This window comes from Stigmatopora argus, chromosome 10, assembly GCF_051989625.1.
Source record: "Stigmatopora argus isolate UIUO_Sarg chromosome 10, RoL_Sarg_1.0, whole genome shotgun sequence".
NCBI lineage: Eukaryota > Metazoa > Chordata > Actinopteri > Syngnathiformes > Syngnathidae > Stigmatopora > Stigmatopora argus.
In genome coordinates, this window is record NC_135396.1 from 8,568,878 (window position 1) to 8,589,095 (window position 20,218).

Consider the following 20,218-nt stretch of genomic DNA (forward strand, 5'->3'; position numbering starts at 1 on the left):
ATTGACTTCACGTGCACTAGATCATTACAGCGAGCTCACGATTAGACATTAAACTGAATGGGACACGAAAGTGAACACACTGACCTCATTTTTGTTAAGCTTACATTTACAGCTCTCTGCAATGGCAGCCATAAAACCTTATGAATATACTGCCAATGGAATTTACCAAAAGAGAATTACTAGTGTCTTTGGAGGGCAAAGACAAAGTCCAAAACAGTTAAAGACAGAGGCGGGTAAGGCAACATAATGGCAAAATAAACACGCCCCAGGCACAATTGCATGTATTTATTATTATCATTATCATGACTTTTCTCATTCTCATTCACAACACGTATTATGAGAGCAACTTTTCAAACATACAGAATCTCGGAAAAGGTCAGGTACTGTTCCGCGGACCGGTGGTTGAAAACCCAGGAAATTAAATTTAAAAAAAAAAAAACAGTCACGTGACCCCGAAAGTCGAATCGCCAGGTAGTAATGCATGCACACGCTATGTTGACGTTCGAATCGCGGTTTATAACGTCAATATAATTCGACGAATTCCCCTTAGTGTAAAAAAATAGTTTAAAAAGAATATGTTACTCTATTTTAAAAACGGTAACTAATATTATTTTTAATATTACGGTGAGCGCTAGCTCCCACCTACACGCCAGGCTTATGTAAGCGTGTGCAGTCGTGCTGGAAGAAGAGCCCCCCCGTCCCTGCTGTATCGACCATTACGAACCACGAGCCCCCCACGCACTAACCCACGACTTCTTTTATTTTGCCTCAATGGTTGGCAGTAAGTAACTCGAGGTGGCAAAAAAACCCGCCTTCGATCTGAGGCGCGTGCACGGAGACCGTGGTGTGCGCGCACCCTTGCCCGAGTGCAGTCGGAGCCACCGAAGAGAGAAGAGCCTCGCTTGACGGCAGCAGAACCGCTGCGTTTTTTGGACGTTTTGTTACTACAATATATCCTTGTATTCATTGAAAATCTGGACGTCTACTGCAGCGGTCATCGTTGCCGTGTTCCAGCCGGGTGTTGATGCAGTGCCATGCCGCCATCATGCTGGCGAAAGCCGAAGAAATGCCCCCTTCGGCGGTTTAGACCAGCAGAGGACACTCGGTCGCACCAGGTAGGATTGGCCCTCATCCTAACACCATGACATCATGTAAAACACACACGTTTTTTGTACTGTGCAGTCAATACAGCTGTCATGAGTCAGCTGGAGCAAGTGACAAGGCGAATGTAGGTGGTGGTCGTGGAGGTGGGTGGGGAGGACACGATCAGCTGTTGCGTGGGAGCTGTTGCAGGTCTGAGTCCACCTGGGAGGAATTTCCCTCAGAAACCTTTTAGGACCAATTGACATAAGCAATATATACTGAAAGCTGAGTGCTTAGCGCGCCGGCCTCACAGTGGGGGACCTGGGCTCAAATCAAGGTCGGACCACCTGTGTGGAGTTTGCATGTTCTCCCCGGGCTTGCGTGGGTTTTCTCTGGGTACTCTGGTTTCCCACATTCCAAAGACATGCATGGTAGGCTGATTGGACACTCTAAATTGCCCCTAGGTATGAGTGTGAGTGTGAATGATTGTTTGTCTCCTTGTGCCCTGTGATTGGTTGGCCACCGATTCGGGGTGTCCACCGCCTCTGGCCCGGAGTCAGCTGGGGTGGGCTCCAGGACCCCCCTAGTGAGGATAAAGCGGTTCAGAAAATGAGATGAGATGAGAACCTGGGTATCACCTATGCTAGATTTGTAGATTTGTCGATCAGTGCCAAAACATGAATGCTAATTATAATTGTTAGCAAAAAAGAATAAAAAGTGAGAAATGTTGCAGTTTTTGTGTTTCCTGAAAAAATATTTTAAAAAACTGACCCAGTCAGCAGCGAACAAACAACTCTTCTATGTATGCTAACTATTGTATTCTATCTTCCCCACAATCAGGTGCGTATTAATTTTTATGTCTTTGTGCATCACTTTGAGAATCTCGATCCATTCTGAACATGAAGGTAGAGCTTGTTTTTCATATTTGGGCTTTCATGGCATCAACTAACCAGCCGAAGTGGCACTTTTAATGAATTCTCAGGCAGTTTGCTGTCCAAAATAGGCCAACATATCAGCACCTGTGATGAAAAAGAAGACCAAAACATTCAGAGAGAAATGTATTCAATTGCTAGTTTAAAATGCACACCGTGGCTTGATCTATGGCTAATTAGAACACACCAATTCAGTGAGAGTGCATTGTTGCACCGTGGAATGCACGCGGGCCAGCAATGGAGAGGAGGCTGCCAGTTACCGTGGCAACCTCTACCGTCCGCGCCGACTCCTCCAGACTGAAGATGAGGAGGCACTCGGAGAGAAGAACTAGGCCCCCAGCAACCTTTTGACTTGTCCTCGCTCCCCTCGTTACGGTCAGCCATTTTTTTAGGTGCACTTGTCGCCGAGAGTCGGGAGAGGGGGCAGTCGTCCTATCACATAATCTTCTCCAAATCTGACAGATTAAATTGATGTCATCTCACCCGGCGGCTCAATCTCTTCCTGGTCACACCGAGGCCAGAGAGCACAGCGATTTAGCGTGCTCTGATTAAATGGAGGAAAATAAAGCTACAAATATTTAATCAACACGCCCGTCTCTCACCCGGGAGTACGATGTAATCCTGCTACGCTAAAAATAGACCACACAAAGACAACTTTTACCAGGACTCTTGGAGACGCCTACACTGATTACATCACTATGCAGTATTCACTGTATGGCTATTTGACTATATTCTCTTGGTGGAATATGCGGGGGATATATACTTATCGTTCTCATCTTTTACACTGACAAAAAATGTAGGAAGACATGATTTGTCCTGTCAAGAAAGCGGGTTCCATAAACAGCCCACATGCAGATGCTTGTCCTATTTCTTTTTCAATGTTGGCCATCAGATAGCTGTCGCTTTTTTGCATCTTAAAAAAGAAACTAAACAAAAAAGAACACTTTCAGTGCTGGCACCTCAAAGGACTCCTTTTAGATAGACTGTCTTATTATCTTGTTTATTACATTTTATGGTTACACAGAAGACTGTGTCAACATGCTATGCGATAGCTATGTGCTTTGTTTGACAGTGATATTTTCTTATACTCACCAAGCCTATGTCTTATATTGTATCCCACTCTCATCTGTTCTATTTTTAATCGTTTTATGGAGAACACATACAGCTCCAGAATTGGATCTGATTTGACCTGGCAGGTGTACTAAATAGTTTCCCTCATCTATTCACCCTAAAGGACTCATTCAAATATTACCATTTTTAGCACTTCACGTTGAAGAATACAGAATGCCATCGGTGTGTGATGCCACAGGCTTCAAGGCCGAGTGTTAGGCATGAAATTCTAGTGAGGAATGTGCCTTAATTCCAGCCACATAGACAAGATATTGCAAATAAAGATAAGAACAAGGTGAGGGCTGGACCTCTAACTCCAATGACATGCCTAAGGTATTTACAGTGGTTGTTAGGGAGGAGATAGCACAAAAGTTATTGAAGTCTTGTCCTGTCCGCCTGCTTGCATTCTGCTGAGTCAACAGGCTTTATGGAAGTCCGTCAGACCAGCAGTGTTCCTGGAGTAAATTTCACTAAAGATTAGTGAAGATCTTAAATTCCTTCAGTCTTCAAATATAATGAATTTATTTTATGTTCTTTGTGCCCCTTACCCTCACTCATTGTTTGTGGCCAAACACTCATTGCAAAGCTAGTTATGGGAAGATTGCATAGACAACCATTAAGGAGTCTGGTTTCACTGTGTCAGTGCATTCCGCCTGCTTGTTTACAGTACATAAAGAGAGTAGTAATCCTGCTGGAAGTGTATCGGTCATACTCAGTAATAGCTCCTGAAAAGTGTTCTTCCATTTCATACAAGGAGGCTAAAATAATCTAGATTCAAATTCTGTGTATGCAATGGATACCCCGCCCTCAGATTTTACACATCCATAGATTTCCCATACGGCCAAAATGTTCGTGTAAAAGATCGCTGTATAATCAGTGAACCCACATTCTTTTCCCATTCGCCTTAAATACTATCACTGGTTTGCCAGCCAATGACCCCATTCAATTCAGCAAGTAGAGCCCTCCCCCTGACTTTGAGTGCAACGTGCATCATCACGGTGTCAGCTGCCAGCATCGTAGAATGACATCATCACACATTACTGCCGGATCCTCCTTTCGCAGAGAGGAGCTGAGCACGCAGCAGCCACTTGCGTGGCTTCTTTTCCCTGCTACCTGCCTTAACACATTCCTGCTTTTTCTTTCTCAACCCCCCCCCAACTCCAATATTTTAGGTAGCGAGCACTTGCAGAACGACAGCATCATGGAGGCTGGGTGCGTGGTTGCCGCGGTGATCGAGAATGCCGCCACACGATCCCGGGGCGAACCAGGAAGTAGTCACGTCCTTGAGGGGTGAGACCATCTCTTATTCTCTGCATTCACCTAAATCACATAGAATCAGCATCAAGATGAATAAAGGTATCTTTATGCATGCACAACCATTTGCAATGTATTTCTCATGCTCCTAGCAAAGTGACTGCACATTGCAATGAGTAATTTTTATTCCCATGTCACTGAGCTCATCACCCTGAATAAGTATGACAATCCCGTGGCCTATCCCCTCGTCACTTGTTTGCTCCTCATAAAAGTTGACATCACTCTCTCCTCCTCTAAGATACTGAGTCACATTTGGAGTCGGGCTTTTATAACAAGCATGAGCCGTGGTGGGCTGCCTTTATAGTTGCCTGAATAGGTGAGCTTCACTTCACAAAAGCCACTGAAAGACTGCACTTCCTCTCTCTTTTGTCATGTCTCACTGAACATTTTGTTCAAACCTTATCAGTCACATGTGGAAGGAATGACTGAGCCATGCACTGCAGTGTCATGATTTGAGTAACACATAGTTGCCTCGCTTACCCCATCTGCTGTATGTTTGAGAATTGCAGGTTTCATCTGTAGAGGAGCCTCATTGACACCAAAAATCTTTTGGGGGGGACAGAGCCAGTGGTGAGGTAGAGTGTATTCCAACAGACTTTGGGCGAGAGGCCAAATACACCCTGGGTTGATTCAGTTTTCACTTAACCTAGTTACGTAAAAAATAGGTCAAGCAAAAGCGAAGTTCCTACATATATGGGCTCGAGCAGGGGTGGCGAAGTAGTTAGACACAAAGAGGCAACATTTTAAACTGTGAGAGTCAAAGAGCATATACAAACTATGATAACAAGTAAAGAGCCGCATTCATTTTGTCAGGGGGCCGCATGCGGCTCGAGAGCCGTGTGTTCGCCACCCCTGGGCTATAGTATATGTGGAAAATAGCCTTACATTTTTAAAGCACCTGTCCACCTTCAGGGCACTTTCATTCATTCAAACTGCACACAGGAAGGTCCAAACCCACCTGGGATTGAATCCTTGACGTCAGAAATGTGAGGTGGACATGTTAGCCACTCTTCCACTTTGCCACAAACATTAATTCATTCAAGATGATTTTTTAAAAAGAATAGCTAGACTGCTTTCCATCAAACAACACTATTTAATTGGTTTCAGCTATGCTTAAACTCACAGCGACATAAACTACACTCTCACAAATGGGATGTTTTTTTTCTGCAGGGACATGGCACCATTCATTCAGCCCAAGCAAGAAGTTGTCTTACACCAAGCTACCAGCAGAAGTCCTACGGATGAGAGACAGCCACAGGAAAAGCAGGTACCCCAACAAGGATATAGTGTCAGAATTATTTGCCAAATTTGTTAACAGGTGTTTACATCTGCATGTGGGCTTCTGACATAATGTTTCTTGAAAATTGGCATTTTAGGAAAGAAGTGTTTTGTTATTTTAATGAAAAGTGATGTCAGTTGTCGATATAGTTTTTTTTTTTAACAAGTACTTTTCAAAATTTAATTAAAATGCAATGCTGGAAGGCCAAATACACAGGGAAACTGCACTCAAAACCTATTGTTTTTTTGTATTTTTGTGTATGTAATCATCTGCCGTATAAGTTATGTCATATGCTGCTTCTTTTGAGTTTTTTTCCCCAAGGCATTAAAAACAGAAAAACTTGACCGATCAGTTCTATTGTGAACCAACAACAAAAACCACCATATAAATTCTTCCCGCATTAATATTTAATAGCCTTTTGAAATTGTTTTAGTCATTTTACTTCCTACTAGAGCGGGATGACAAAAAAATATGAATTTTTGGTCATCATAGGATTCCTCCACGCAAATTGTCATTCTCCTCCATGTTTGCTACATTTGTTTAGCACTCACAGAGTGATGACATCATGGCTGAACCCCTCCTGCGCTCATGTGCCAGCACGGCAAGCATGAAGGTCAAGAACATGAAGAAGTAGGTGCTCTTTGCTATTATGGGCTGTAAACCAGGCCTCTTATCCAGGCCAGTGTGATGCGATGGGCCCCCTGCTTTGCTTTTCCGCTTTTGTCGTCACTGTCATCGCTCCCTCACAGCGACAAAAACTGAGGTGTTGTTGCTTTTGTTTTGTGTTTGTAGGCTGACATTCCCCAAAGGTCACTTTCCCCGCCTGGCAGAGTGCGCCCACTTCCACTACGAGACCGTTGATTTTGGGAATGTTGAGGTAATGCACAAACAAAACCCACATTTGAACATGACCCACCTCGTTGTTTTCATTTTTTATAGAGCTAAATTTGAGTGAAGTAACATTCATAACTCTATTATTGCGCTCTTAATTTTTGTCCCACTCCAACCAACATGTCAGCCTTCTCAATTCTAATCTCTTAATTCGACTTTAAACTTGTGATTTCGCCTATTAGTTTGACAATAAACTGGATGGAATCAGCTTACAAGTTTAGCAGGCGACAGCTGTAGCTGTAGCTGCAGCCAGATTCCAAAATATAGTATATAATTCAGAACTCAGTTTACTGAACAGGTTCAATTATTAGCAGGAAAAGAAAACAGTCTTGACACTAGTCATAAATCAGTGAAGATCATTTTGCTAGAGACATAGGAAGGGTTTCACACATTTTTCTTGATTGTCAGTATACTTTGTATATCCTACTATAGTGCCATTGTACTGGCATAATAAAGTTCTTGTTTTGGTAATGCCATGATAGATGTTAAATCCCTTCTTAGACAACTGACAAACTTCCTCCAACTATGACTCACTATAACTTACTGACTCATCATCTTCCTAACACTACTCTTAGCTGAACCTCAGGGGATTGTATCAGCTATAAAAATTTCAGCATGCCATATTTGCATGCTAATGTTGCATCTCATTTACACTGATATTAGCATTCATCTGAAAGTGTTGCTCCAAACTATCCTAGTAGCAGGGTTGGCTCTTTAGGGAGTGTCCCACTTGGAAGCGGTAGAACTGCATTTGAATAATAATAATCGGACATAGGCCCTGTCGTCATCATCAACAACAAAAGCCTACTTGTCATCACACCCAGAAACGCAGTTTCTGGGTGTGATGACAAGTAGGTAAACATTGTTTGGGCTGTGTGTGAATCCAGTCTTAGTGATCAGACCCAAATGTCTTTTAAGGACCCCAGATGTGCACTTTGTCCCTCCTCAGCAAGTACAACCAAATTAATAGGCGAACCGGGGAGGACATCCGTCAAGAAGAATTTGCTCAGCTCTCTTGCAGTGCTCGGATAATTGCCTTCACCTGTGTTCGAGGGATTTTTGGTTCAGATGCAGTGAAGCGGAAGAGTCGCTTCAGTCAAATATGTACTGTAAGCATTGCTATAAATGTGAGCTGTAGTCATGGTTCTTTGCCTGCAGATGGCAGCAGTTGTGTGCTGCCACAAAGCATTTTTTGCTTGAATGTTACTACAATGGGCTTCAAAGAACCTGAATGTGTCTAATGTGTAAAAGAAAAATAATAATCATTAAAACAAACATCTAAGGGTGGATGAAAGACAGAAACACTGCATTCTGTCACTAATGCATTGAATAGGACTACACATTACCGTGCTTACAACTCTGTGATGTCATAGACTGGCATGGGGGAGGGTGTGGAAGGATCAGGTCTCACAGAACCGTGCAAGGACAGAAAGGACGTAAACCGCCCGAGTTAACCCCCCCAGCCCCACCCCCATCATATCTAATCTTCCGAAATACCATAACGCCGAAGAAGTAATTTGTTCATAGCGTCAATCATATCCAGGTCTTTCCAGCTCTACTCGAGACGAAGACCCAAATTCATTGCCAAGCCGCCTTTTGTGGCCAGAGAAAGAACCGCTGTGTAGAAGGGGGAGGGAGGAATGAGCAGGATGGAGGATGAGGGGGGATGTTGGAGGCAACACACAGGACAGGGAGGAGGAGAGTCTGAAAGGGGGTGAGAGACAGTGGCATGCATCCTCGTCTCATATTGATGTTTTTAATGCGAGTATAGGCGCCACAATTCAGCGTGAGAAGAGCATTATTTCATGAATTAAACTCATTATGATAGTATTCTGATTTTTGTGGAGCTTTTGGGAGTACATGGACTAAAGACAAGAGCGGCTTTCTCCAGAATTGAGGCAGGTGATGAACATGTGTGATCGCCTTTGTGGTCATGATGGCTATCTTTAATGCAAACTTTTATTTTAACCACTTTGATTTTTGCATTTGCAATGTTTTTGAGGGATTGCTGAGATTTAAAAAAAGCATGGGCATGATTTGAATTTTGCAACGTTGTGCTGATTTTCTCTGTAAATAATGCATGGATTCCGTACAGGGCCAACAAAGAATGACAATTTGGTGCTGATCGATCTGAATGTTCAAATCAATGTTTTGTTATCCATCATTTTAAGTCTTGGTTACATTTTTGCTACAGTAAGCATAAGTTTGTATCCATTTGCCTGGCCTTGGTAGAGGTCTGCACTCAACTGAGAAGCTGTATTAACGGAGGGCTGCCAATTAATGATAATATCTCAGTGCTATAAGAGGATGATAGACGTCTATTGCTGTCATTGGTAGCCAAATGTTGGAAGGTACTACAAATTTACCTGCGGAAAGCATACTTATTAATTATGCACATTAATTATAATCATTCCTTTATTAATTAGGTATCAAATTGAGATATTTTTGGCATTGATGGGGGTAGCTTAATGATGAAATTCTAACAATAAAATTTGGAGTAAACTCCGCTGTCTAATCCCATCACTCATAATCTTTTCCATTCAAAGGGAAGGTCGTTTGTTGCTATTTATTATGAAGAACCAAAAGGATTTTTAATTGATTTTTTTAGCAGACAAGCCATTCAGTCATTTCTGATTTACCATCTCATGCTGTTTAACTGGGTCGACATGTTGTGTAACAGCCCGTCTCAATGTACTTCAAACTGTTATAAATAACCAGACGCTCCCTCGACTCATTGCTTTCACATCTGCCAATGTATTTCCAAACTGTTTTTCTTTTTTTTAATTCTACAGTCTTGCAAATAAAATTGATTTGATTATTGTGAGTAATTGTGAGCAAATTACACAGCCATCTCAAAGCAATCATGAATGAATTATATCTACTCCAAACTGCTTAATTGATAAATCTGATCAGTAATGACATCTAATGGACAAAGTTAAAATTGTCGTGAAAAGAAATTATATTCTGTTTTTGTATCGTACAAATGTGAAGGAGGTTATAGTAATCATTTGTTGAATATGTTTGATTTGAATTTGATTTTATTCATGTCCAGCTTGCGTCACAGAGAATGTAATATATTTAAAACCTGATTTCCCCCAATTTTGAACTCACTAACCCTTTCACAAACACAATTTTTATCGGCTTCTTTCTTAGCTGGCTTTTGCGGAGGGGCAGAGTGAAGTAGCAAAGGGTGCACAAGACTCCAAAGAACTGCTCTTCCTGGTCCAGATCACTTGTCAGGTACTTTTGTCTTGAAAACATACCCATTCCTGTCACGTTTTGGATGTTTTTAAACTCCTGCCCTCTTCATCCAGGCTCGAAACTGGCTGGTAAAGAGATCCTACGAGGACTTCCGTGTACTGGACAAACATCTGCATCTGTGCATTTATGACCGGCGCTACTCTGAACTCACCGAGCTGCCCAAATATGAACCAGATAGGAACACGTATGAGGTACTTTAAATCTCCTTTTGGTCAATCTATTGATTAATATTTTATTAATCATTAATATCGTTCCTCTTTAGTCAGTAACCAAGATGTTGACTACGTACTTGTCCCGCTTTTCCGTCATCGCTGACAATAAGATCAACTGTGGTCCAGTTCTAACATGGATGGAGGTAGTAAAGTTACTCAAGTTTGTTGCATGTTTATTATAGGGAGGGTAACACTTAAAATTTCATTTTGGTTTGGTTCCATTTTTTTCAAGTGCTTAGTTAGCTTAATTTTCAGTAAAAAATATTATAAATGCTGTTCTATTTAATATGCACACTGTAAATCTTTTAAAGTGACCAAATCTTAATGAAATCACTAATAAATGCACAACAAGTTATCCAGATTTTCTGAAGAATCAGTTGCATTGACTATATCAAGTTGATTTTCTTTTATGAAAATGCAACATTCAGTAACAAATGGTGGTGATTTCAGTGTCCATGTAACCCTGTTACAACCTTAATTTATATTTCAACAATATTAAGAAACGTGAGTCTTCTGTTATTTAGATTGACAACAAGGGGAACCATCTTTTGGTCTCCGAAGAGGCCTCCATCAATGTCCCGGCTATTGCTGCTGCCCACGTCACCAAGCGCTACACAGCTCAGGCCTCAGATGAATTGACTTTTGAGGTAAAAACACCCCCGAGAATTCACCTGGGGTACAGGATATACGGTATAATTTCAATAAAGTAAATGATGAAGAGACTTGAGAAATAAAGGACTGGACAAAAGAAACATCAGCTCATGAAAAACTACATTTTGGATTTTTGTATAACTTTTTACATCACGATTTGATTTTGAATTCATGACTTATTTCAATCATTCCGAATGAAAAGCTCAAATTAATTCAGTAAATAGTTTTTTTTCTGGAAATTGTTACTTCTGGTCTACAGTATTCAAATGACTGCACTACATGGTAACCGACTTCATCTTTTCGTGTCAGGTTGGGGACATTATTTCCGTCATTGACATGCCTCCCAAAGAGGACACAGGTTGGTGGAGAGGGAAACACGGCTTTCAGGTAAAATATATACTTTTTTGTAATATACATATCTACTAACCAGTTACTATACAATTACAATGTTTTCAGCAGCAGATATAACGAACATATAACACAAAATTTAGTATAACATTGCTGCAAAGGTCATTATGCTTGTCTAAGAGGTTATTCTTTCCACTCACACAATTACAGGAAAACATTATTTTTGCTCAGATCATTTTCCTAATTATCCATGCTGACTGACATTTAGACATTTTCTGCCCCAAAGCACCTCGTCGCCCTGATGCTCACTGACCTATTTTACTCAATACACCCATCTTCCCCACCATGATAGCTTGACAGCTACATTCTCCTTGACACCTACATATTCAGCGCTAACATGTCTTGTCACTTTTCAGGTTGGTTTCTTCCCCAGCGACTGTGTTGAGTTGATAAACGACAAGCTCCCCCCTAGTGTTCAAAGCTCGGTGCCCAAACCAGGTAGAGTACAGCATCTTTTTTTCTGCATAAATAATTCACAACTTAATTATTTTTTATTGTCAGTGTGTAAAAAGCATGGCAAGCTGGTGACGTTCCTGAGGTCTTTTATGAAGTCCCGGCCACCGCCGCAGAAGCTTCGTCAACGGGGCATCCTCAAAGAGCGAGTGTTCGGCTGTGACCTCGGCGAACACCTCCATGGCTCGGAACATGAAGGTAAAATGCATAAAGGTGAAATGATGTACTTTGGAATCAAGTTATTGGCAGAAATGTGTGGAACGTTAATTCACTTTTAGGAATCTGCCTCGGTATCGCAATGCTGGCGGCGTGCACAAATTAAAAAATCGAGTTGAAAATGGAAAAAAATGCCTCGCAAAATTGGAAATATACACCTGCTACTATAAATACCATAAAATGGGGATCAATAAAGTGGAGTAGCCGCATCAACTTGCACGTGTTAGTCGAATCAATTTGAGGTCTGTTTTTAATCCTCTCAAGGGATTTATTGATAGCGAGGGGGAGAAAAAAAGACTTAATACCACCAAGATTGCGGTGCAATGAACATTATAGCTCATGATGACTCACGTTGTGTTGTTTTTCCACAAATGTGCAGGTAGTTTGCAGCTCGCTGTTATCAGAACATATCAACAATATCCATGTTAAAGTGGAATTAAAATAGGTCATTTTGGTCTCGCCCCGTAGTCCCTCAAGTTGTGAAGAGCTGTGCCGAGTTCATTGAGAAAAACGGTGTGGTGGATGGAATCTATAGGCTGTCTGGAATCTCCTCCAACATCCAGAAACTCAGGTTGCTTTGTTATTTAAATGTTTGTGACGTTCAGATTCTATTTTATGTAGGTCAAGCACCATTTAAAAAGGTTACAGTAAAATGAAAACAAACATGTTATACAATGAGCATCAGAGAGGTTGAAAATTTCACAAGAATTAAGGTCTAATGGTTACCGGGGAAAAGTTTAGAATGATTAAAAAGTCCAAACTTTTTTCATCTCATGGTATTCAGGCACGAGTTTGACTCGGAGCAGATTCCGGACCTGAGTCGAGATGTTTTTCGGCAGGACATCCACTCCGTAGGCTCCCTCTGTAAGCTGTACTTTCGAGAGCTCCCCAACCCTTTGCTCACCTACCAGCTGTACGACAGATTTTCAGTGAGTTTGAACATTTTAGTCGTTTCTGCTGATACGCTCTGAAAATTGTCTCACTCTTTTTATGTGTGGCTTCCCAGGAGGAACAGCGGGAGTGTTGTGCATGTTAAGCTAAATAAATAATGGTGGCTGCTGTGAATGTAAAAGACGCACGTAAATGGGATTTTAAGCTTTTCAGTCTCGCCTTTTATCCTCACAGGAGGCTGTGTCTGCAGCCACGGATGAGGAGAGGCTGGTGAAAATCCACAACGTCATCCAGCAGCTGCCTCCTCCACATTACAGGTCGGGTTTATAGCTCTCTGGCACATCCCGATGGCAACAAATGTAACTTCACATTAAAAAAGAGACATTTTCTTCTTTGAAGCATTACTTTTTCACTTCATTTCATTAGCGTCATCAGAAACATCCTACACAATTTACAGTACCTAATATATAATATTGTTTTACCAATAAACACCACAATTACTAAGAGTTTTAACCAGTATGAAACAATCATGCACTGCTAAATAACATTTTAAATATATTACCTGTATTTCATACTGGTTAAAACTCTTAGTAATTGTGGTGTTTATTGGTAAAACAATATTATATATTAGGTACTGTAAATTGTGTAGGATGTTTCTGATGACGCTAATTAATTCATGACTTATTTTAACCATTCCTAATGAAAAGTACGAGTCGTACGGTGTTTGTAAGGTTTTTTGGGGGGTTGTAAGGGGAAATCATAATCATTTATAAGGGCAGTTATCGGCAGAAGTTGACAGGTATGATGTATACATAGCATAATTAATTGATACAGTGTTTTCTACTTTGTATTTTTATGTGCAGGACATTAGAGCATCTCATGAGACACTTGTCTCGGCTGGCTACTTTTAGTTCCAGCACCAACATGCACACTAAAAACTTGGCCATTGTGTGGGCACCAAACCTGCTCAGGTAAGCTTGACATTTATAGCTTACTTGACTCATTTGGGACAAGTGTACTCTCTATGTGGTTTAGGTCTAGACAGATCGAATCGGCCTGCTTCAGCGGCACGGCGGCCTTTATGGAGGTGCGCATTCAGTCAGTGGTGGTGGAATTTATCCTCAACAACACCGAGGCACTCTTCAGCAGCAAACTCAACACCATCATACGGGAAAGTGCCGGTTGGTTCAATATTTAGCTAGTACATCTTCGAGTTCTCCCTAACGAGATGGTGCTGACTCACTTATTTTTTTGTCTCCAAGGTAACAATACCTTATCTCGACCCAAGTCTCTGCTGGTCTGCTCCCCGTCCACCAAGCTGCTGTCTTTGGAAGAAGCACAAGCACGTTCTCAGGCTCAGCTGACCTCTCCCACCACCACTCCTTGCCTCAGCCACAGTGATTACATTGAGGTCGGGGAGGGACCCGAAGCTCTGACGGGCAAGTTCCATACAGTCATCGAGCTCCCGCTGGATAGGTGTGTTCAATGATTGTGCTCTAGTAGGCGTTAGGTTTTTTGCCAGTTTTGTATGTTATAAATAACTGTGTATACTAGAAGCGTATGGATTTTTTTAATGTTAGTTCTTGGGTCATGGGTTTGAATCTGGGCTCTTCTGTGTTGATTTAGCATGTTTTCGTGGTGCTTGCTTGAGTTTTCTTCAGGTATTCTGGTTTCTGTGCCAGTTCCAAAAACGTGTTATGTTAGATGTGTTTCTCCATTTGTGATTAGTTTAACCCATTTTTATCTGTTCTCCAGTACCAAGCGGTCTCAAAGCAAGGCCAAGAAGTCTCCAGTGGGCAATTGGCTTTCCTTTTTCCACTTAGGTAAATCCCACTCTGTATCCAAACGTAAACTGAAGCGACACCCCAGTGAGCCTAATGAGATAAAGAGCATTGCATTGCCAGGTGGGCTCATGGACACAGCATCCTGGAATTTTGATCATTTTCATTGTATTGACACCTGAATTTTCATTTTTCTGGCTGAAATAGGTGGGAGGGGAGACAGTGCTACATTGCGCTCAGCAAAAAGTGAAGAATCTCTCACCTCTCTGCTTAATGTGGAAGGTAATCATGAATTTAGTCAAATCTATTGTGAAAAAAAACAGGCTTGGAAACAGTTATTCAACAGAAGACTAGAAGGCATACTTAGTAATGCCTTTAAAAAAAGCATATTTCTGTGCACATAGATGATATGTTATTGTCTTATTTTGCCCCTCCAGGCGAGCCCCCGAAATACCAGCATCTGCGTCCCCGCTCCACTAGCGAGGCGGTGCCCCCATCCAGCAGAGACGACCCATGCAGGGCTAAAAGCAAGCTTACATTTAGTGAGAATGGAGAAGACGACCTTTCACCTCCACTCCAGGAAGACGAGATTGACCTCTACCCGCCTGTTGCCGGAATGTCCTCTCTAGACTTCGACCCCATGTCCTTCCAGTGCAGCCTAAACTCTGCAACTCCCCGTGCCCCACGCAACAAGGAGGGACACAAATTAAAGAAGGGTGACTCAGACACAAACATCGACAGCCCTGCCCAGTTTAGAAAAGGTAAGAAAAAGTTCAAAAGAAATGAATCACCAGCAGATGGTCAAGTTTTCGCCACCTCTCAATACCCCCAATAGGGGAGCCACGTGAAGTTCATATGACAGATGGGAAGGAGCCCCGAGGACCTTACCGACATTGCAGCCCACTCAGTGGAACGAGTCAAGCATCAGTGTTAACAGACTCTGCGCAGAACTTGCCTGATCCAGGTCAGTATCTTTAGCCTTTAATGCCATCACCTCTTGTTCAGTACAGTGCATCCATTTGGTAGTTAAGGTGCTACACTTTTTGTATTGTTACTCATTCCAAAATGGATTTATTTTTTTTATATTCATCCTTCCTTTACACAAAAGCCATTTGGGGAAAGATGGCTCCTTAAAGTACTCAAGTATGCAGAGTTTATAAGACCCCTGATAATGGAGAGAATAATGTTTAAACACAAAAATCAAACAAGTTACGCAGAAGGGCGAGTGATCTGGGATTCTTGCATTTAATTGGCTGAAATGATATCAGCATCGATAACATTTTTGCCCTTATTTTCGGAGATCTAATCCTGGAAATACTAACCTTTATTTACATTTTATCCATTATTAGTACGATTTATTTTTTATTTTTTCATTGCTAGGATGCACATGATATAGTTGTTGTGTTTCACCTTAAGACAAACAACTACAAATTCCCAGCCTTCACTCAACACAAAATTGTTGTAAATACTATGTGTAAAATTAATGAATTGTAATGGTAAAGCCATTTTGTAAAAAGGCTGTGAAAAGTACGAAAAAAAGTGAAGCACTTGTAATACTTTTTGGCTGTGCTGTACGTAGCTAGTAGTTATATGTAAATTCTTATGAAAGCTTTTGTGTCCTGTCCCATCATGTCTTACCATAGCTTTGTTTGTCCTGTCATACTGTAGCGTTGTTTGTCTTCTGCCCCCCCAGGAGCAGATAGACTTATGAGTTCAGTGTCTATTCTCCCTCCTCACCCTTCCCCGACGAGCGCTGCACGCAAGCTGGCTCTGGCACTGGCGGAGTCGGCGCAAAAGGCCAGTGGGGGCTCGCAGAGAAGGAGAGACCACCTGGCTCGCCTTCTACAAAGACAGGAAGCTCAGGACAGGCCCACCCGGCCGTCGGCCCTCGACCTGAAAGGCTACCCACAGGCGTACATTGGCCCTCCCCTGTGGCAGGCGTCGCCGCTTCACTTCTTGCCAGCGCACCTCTGCTCTCAAGCCAACGACGGACCGGAGAGTACCTACACGCCCAACGTCAGCCCACTTGGCTCGGGCAGCCTAGACTCCCGCCAGGGCGACGTCACGCCAGAGGAACCCACCTATCAAAGTGTGGGAGTATCAACACCCACTGATCCCCTCTGCTCCCCGCATAGCCCTTTAACCTCACCGGTGTACGCCAACGCCGACTCCATCAACATCTTTAACTTCCGAGCCGTTCTGGCGGAGACCTCCGTGCCCGCCTCCATCGAGGAAGCCCTTCCACGCTCTTTCCAGTCTCCGTCATCCCGCCGCTATGCCTACAGAGCTCTGGGTTCCTCGGGTGACACGTACCGCAACTTCCACCATCCACCCCAGACTCCGCTTTACGCCGAAAGACTCTCTCGCTGCTATCGCCCCGACGCGCTGCCGTGTCACCTCTCGGGGCCGCGACGCATGTACAGGCAGTCGTCGGAGAACCGTTGCAGTTCCTCTGGGGTGGGACAGCCTTCGTCCCCTCAGTATAGACACCAGTACCGAGGTGACCACCTTATGGTCGCCAGCCAGCGACAACAAGGCCAATGGCAGAGGTGCGAAGACAGATTCGCCCCGCACCCCGCCATCAGGAGAGCACGCTCTTTTCACGCCCCGCAGACTAGCCGCTACGAGCTGGCCGCCGGTGACATGCTGGCCCCTGACTTTTATGCCGATCAGGAGGCCCCTTGTCAGAGGTTGCTTCAGCCCCATTTTGAGGACGTTCACGTACAACAAGTGCTCTATAACCCTTACCCGGACTTGACCGCTTGCGAGAGCTCACGATATCCTGCTGAGTCTTTCCAACTCAACAATATCCGCCACAGTCAGCCTTATAGGACACGGTCCACCAAGGGAAGAGCGCCGCCCGAGTTTTACTATCCTTCCCAGCACGACCACCCTCTGGATCAAGAGCTGTTCATGGACAGTGGACACTCGCAGGAGAAGAATAAAAGCAGTCCATCTCCCTACAATAGTCCAGTCTCGCCTGACGACTCCGTGGGGAGAGAGATAATGCACATCAGGAGCAAGTCGGATCCGGGAAACGGCGTGCTGTCTGCCAACAGGAGGGAAAGCCAAACCGTTGTCAAGGCCACATCGGCCGCATCTCACCAGCTACATCGCAACCCCGCGAGAGGCATCGACCCACAGGATCGTCAGCAGGCGCCGCTTAGGAAGATCCCTTCGCTGCCAGAACAGGGTTTCGCCGAACTGAGCGACAGAAGCCAACTGGATCCGTCAAAGAGAACGAGAGCCGGCATGTTCAGGCGCCCAGAGCGGTCTCAGAGCACCAGAGAGCATCGCAACCAACATCCCCACCACCTGGCGAAATCGCCTCAGAATGATGCACACGCCTCTCAGCCCAACAGAAGGACTCAGAGCACTAAAGTGCGGCCCACGTACTATGACCATATTCCGGGGGGCTTATACGCCTCTCCCAGGTCAAATCCCACAAGATCCACCAAATCCAGGCCGACGTACGCGCTGGCCCCGGACCCTGCCCCGTATTCTGCCGCCGCTCCCCACGGACACAGAGTACTATCCAAGGCTCTGGCTCAGGAAGCTTTTTACCAGTCGGCATTCCGGACACACGCCGGCATCCATGAGTGACGGCCACTGCTTTTTATGTTAATGCACAGCCGGCCCAAAGGAAAAGCGCACTTTATCCTCAGCCAGAAAATATAACTCTTTCTTTTATACACTTTTAGTTTAGGGGTCTTCAACCCTGGGCTCGAGGGCCACTGTGAGCCCTGTTTTTTGTTCCAACCGATCCAGCACAGACACTGTAACCAGTCATATTTCTGCCAACTTGCAATCGACTGATTACACTTGCAAGACGTCCCATTGGTGAAAAAGTGTCGTCTCGTCTGGTTGGGATGAAATCCTTCAGCCACTGCGTCTTTTTGTGAAATAGGTTATTGGCCCCTGCTTTAGCTGAACCTGCTGGAGCTGGTCTAAGCGCCTACCAGGGGGCTCGCATGCTGATAGTGTGACCGTTGCTTGTCTTTTATCCTTTTGGCTTGCGTGGGTTTTCTCTGGGCACTCCTGTTTCATCCCACATCCCAAAAACAAGCAGGGTAAGCACTCTAAATTGCCCCTAGGTACGAGAGCGAGCGTCTACGGTTGTCCTTTGTCTCCTTGTGTCCTGCGATTGGCTAGCCGCCAATTCAGTGTGCCCCCCACCGGGTGCCCGTAGTTAGCTGGGATAGGCTGTGAAGCCCCCCCCCCCCGCACCTGCCCCCACCCGGCCTTTGTAAGGATAAGCATTTCAGAAAATGAATGAGTGGCTTTCATACTTTTGTTTGCGACAAATCCGAGGGAAAACAAGGTACATTTTGATTATTTCTATCTTAAAAGTACAGTTTGCTGAAGAATGTGCAGAGATTAACAGTTGCTTTGTTTTTGTCCAAAGCATCATATTGTATTTTTTCTATATGGACACACTGCTATCTAAACTGTGGCTAATGTACTGTAACTATATTATTGCAGTCAATTTAGACTGGAAGCACTTTTTAAGAAAACACATTGTCTTAACAAAACGTGTTTGACGTCCACTTCCTCTTGATAGAAACATTTGATATATTTTTCTGTGCTGAAACAAAAATGCTTGCACGCTCGCCTAAAATTGTCGCTAAATGCAAACATGACAACTTTTTTAAAAGGAAAAAATATATATATGGGAATCAACCTCATCACGATCGCAGACTGTATGTTTTATGATATCAAGAAGCTACCATCTGTGATCTTTGAAAAGTCTATTTTTGTCTTCTGCTGTATTGTCACACAAATGGTGAAACTGTGACATAAATTATTCTAACGATGTTTTACTTATTCAAGGTATGTAGAGGACATTATTCAAAGACATGTTCAATACATATCATTTTTAGTGCTCGTCTTAAAAGAAAAAAATAAATATGTGATTATGCATTTCAAAGAACTGCCTATATTATTGGCATGTATATATTAGTGAGTGACTCACATAATGATTTTCCTAATGATTTGGCTACTGTAGTTTTTAGGCTCACTGGGTGGCGCTATAGCACCTGAAAAAACAGCCGTTCCATCTCAGCTCAGAAGATCATGGTGAGTCATTTCTTTTAAATACCTAATTATTCAGGAGACATGTCATGTGTGAGTGTGCATGTATGTAAAATCAAGAATTGACTGCTGTGTGTAGCATATCAATGCTCCAATGCAAGGTGTCATTGTGGTCAAAAGCATTATATGCATTGATTATTCATGGCCAGTGTGAACATTGCTACTCGGAGTGCCTGCTCACAGTTCTTCTTGACTCATAAGCAACACTTTTTCATTTCCATGCCAGAGAAGGTTAACGTAAAATTATTCATAGCATTGGAACATTCCATTGCCACATGAAGAAAGAGTTAGAAACAGAAAAGATCTAGAGCTTGTAATGTTCAAAAGCAACCTCTTCCTTTAGAACGCAGCTTGACACCGAACATGGTCTTTTGAGCAAAACACTATGTCAACTGTTCTCCATTCATCTTGAGCTTTTCTAGTTGAGTTTTCAAAAGGTTTTTCCAGTTATAATTTATACATACTAATCAAAATCAGTGTACCTTTTCACATTATTTTGCGTTACTTTGTGATGGTAAGTTATGTGCTGATGTTCTGACAATGGAAACCATTTGAATACAACAAACTGTAAATTTTATTTGCTTGAGACTTAGATCTGGCCACTCGCAAGATGTTGCTATATTATGTTTTCTTACGTTTTATCTT

At 43.1% G+C, this 20,218-nt stretch overlaps 1 protein-coding gene across 2 annotated transcripts; it reads left to right on the forward strand.

Moving 5' to 3' along the window:
* Nucleotides 1–459: 459 nt before the first annotated feature.
* LOC144083752 (uncharacterized) lies at nt 460–19,412 on the forward strand. Of its 2 annotated transcripts, XM_077611796.1 has the most exons (23): nt 460–1,115; nt 4,298–4,415; nt 5,610–5,706; nt 6,263–6,348; nt 6,511–6,595; nt 9,763–9,849; nt 9,924–10,061; nt 10,133–10,225; nt 10,607–10,729; nt 11,043–11,120; nt 11,498–11,579; nt 11,643–11,792; nt 12,279–12,381; nt 12,595–12,739; nt 12,936–13,018; nt 13,565–13,672; nt 13,737–13,882; nt 13,964–14,177; nt 14,457–14,605; nt 14,690–14,764; nt 14,920–15,243; nt 15,318–15,446; nt 16,176–19,412. In XM_077611796.1, the coding sequence occupies exons 2-23, from the start codon at nt 4,327–4,329 to the stop codon at nt 18,083–18,085; spliced, it is 4,494 nt and encodes a 1,497-aa protein (XP_077467922.1). In that variant the 5' UTR covers nt 460–1,115; nt 4,298–4,326; the 3' UTR covers nt 18,086–19,412. The 2 variants fall into 2 exon arrangements, with proteins under 2 accessions (XP_077467922.1, XP_077467921.1); XM_077611795.1 differs by having other exon boundaries at nt 11,498–11,792.
* Nucleotides 19,413–20,218: the final 806 nt, after the last annotated feature.

What these genes read in the sequence shown, in the direction of transcription:
- LOC144083752 (XM_077611795.1), top strand. Translation starts at nt 4,327, where the DNA reads ATGGAGGCTGGGTGCGTGGTTGCCGCGGTGATCGAGAATGCCGCCACA. An exon ending in AAGGTCAAGAACATGAAGAA is followed by an intron (nt 6,349 to 6,510) that starts GTAGGTGCTCTT and finishes TTGTGTTTGTAG; the next exon opens with GCTGACATTCCCCAAAGGTC. An exon ending in CAGTTCTAACATGGATGGAG is followed by an intron (nt 10,226 to 10,606) that starts GTAGTAAAGTTA and finishes TCTGTTATTTAG; the next exon opens with ATTGACAACAAGGGGAACCA.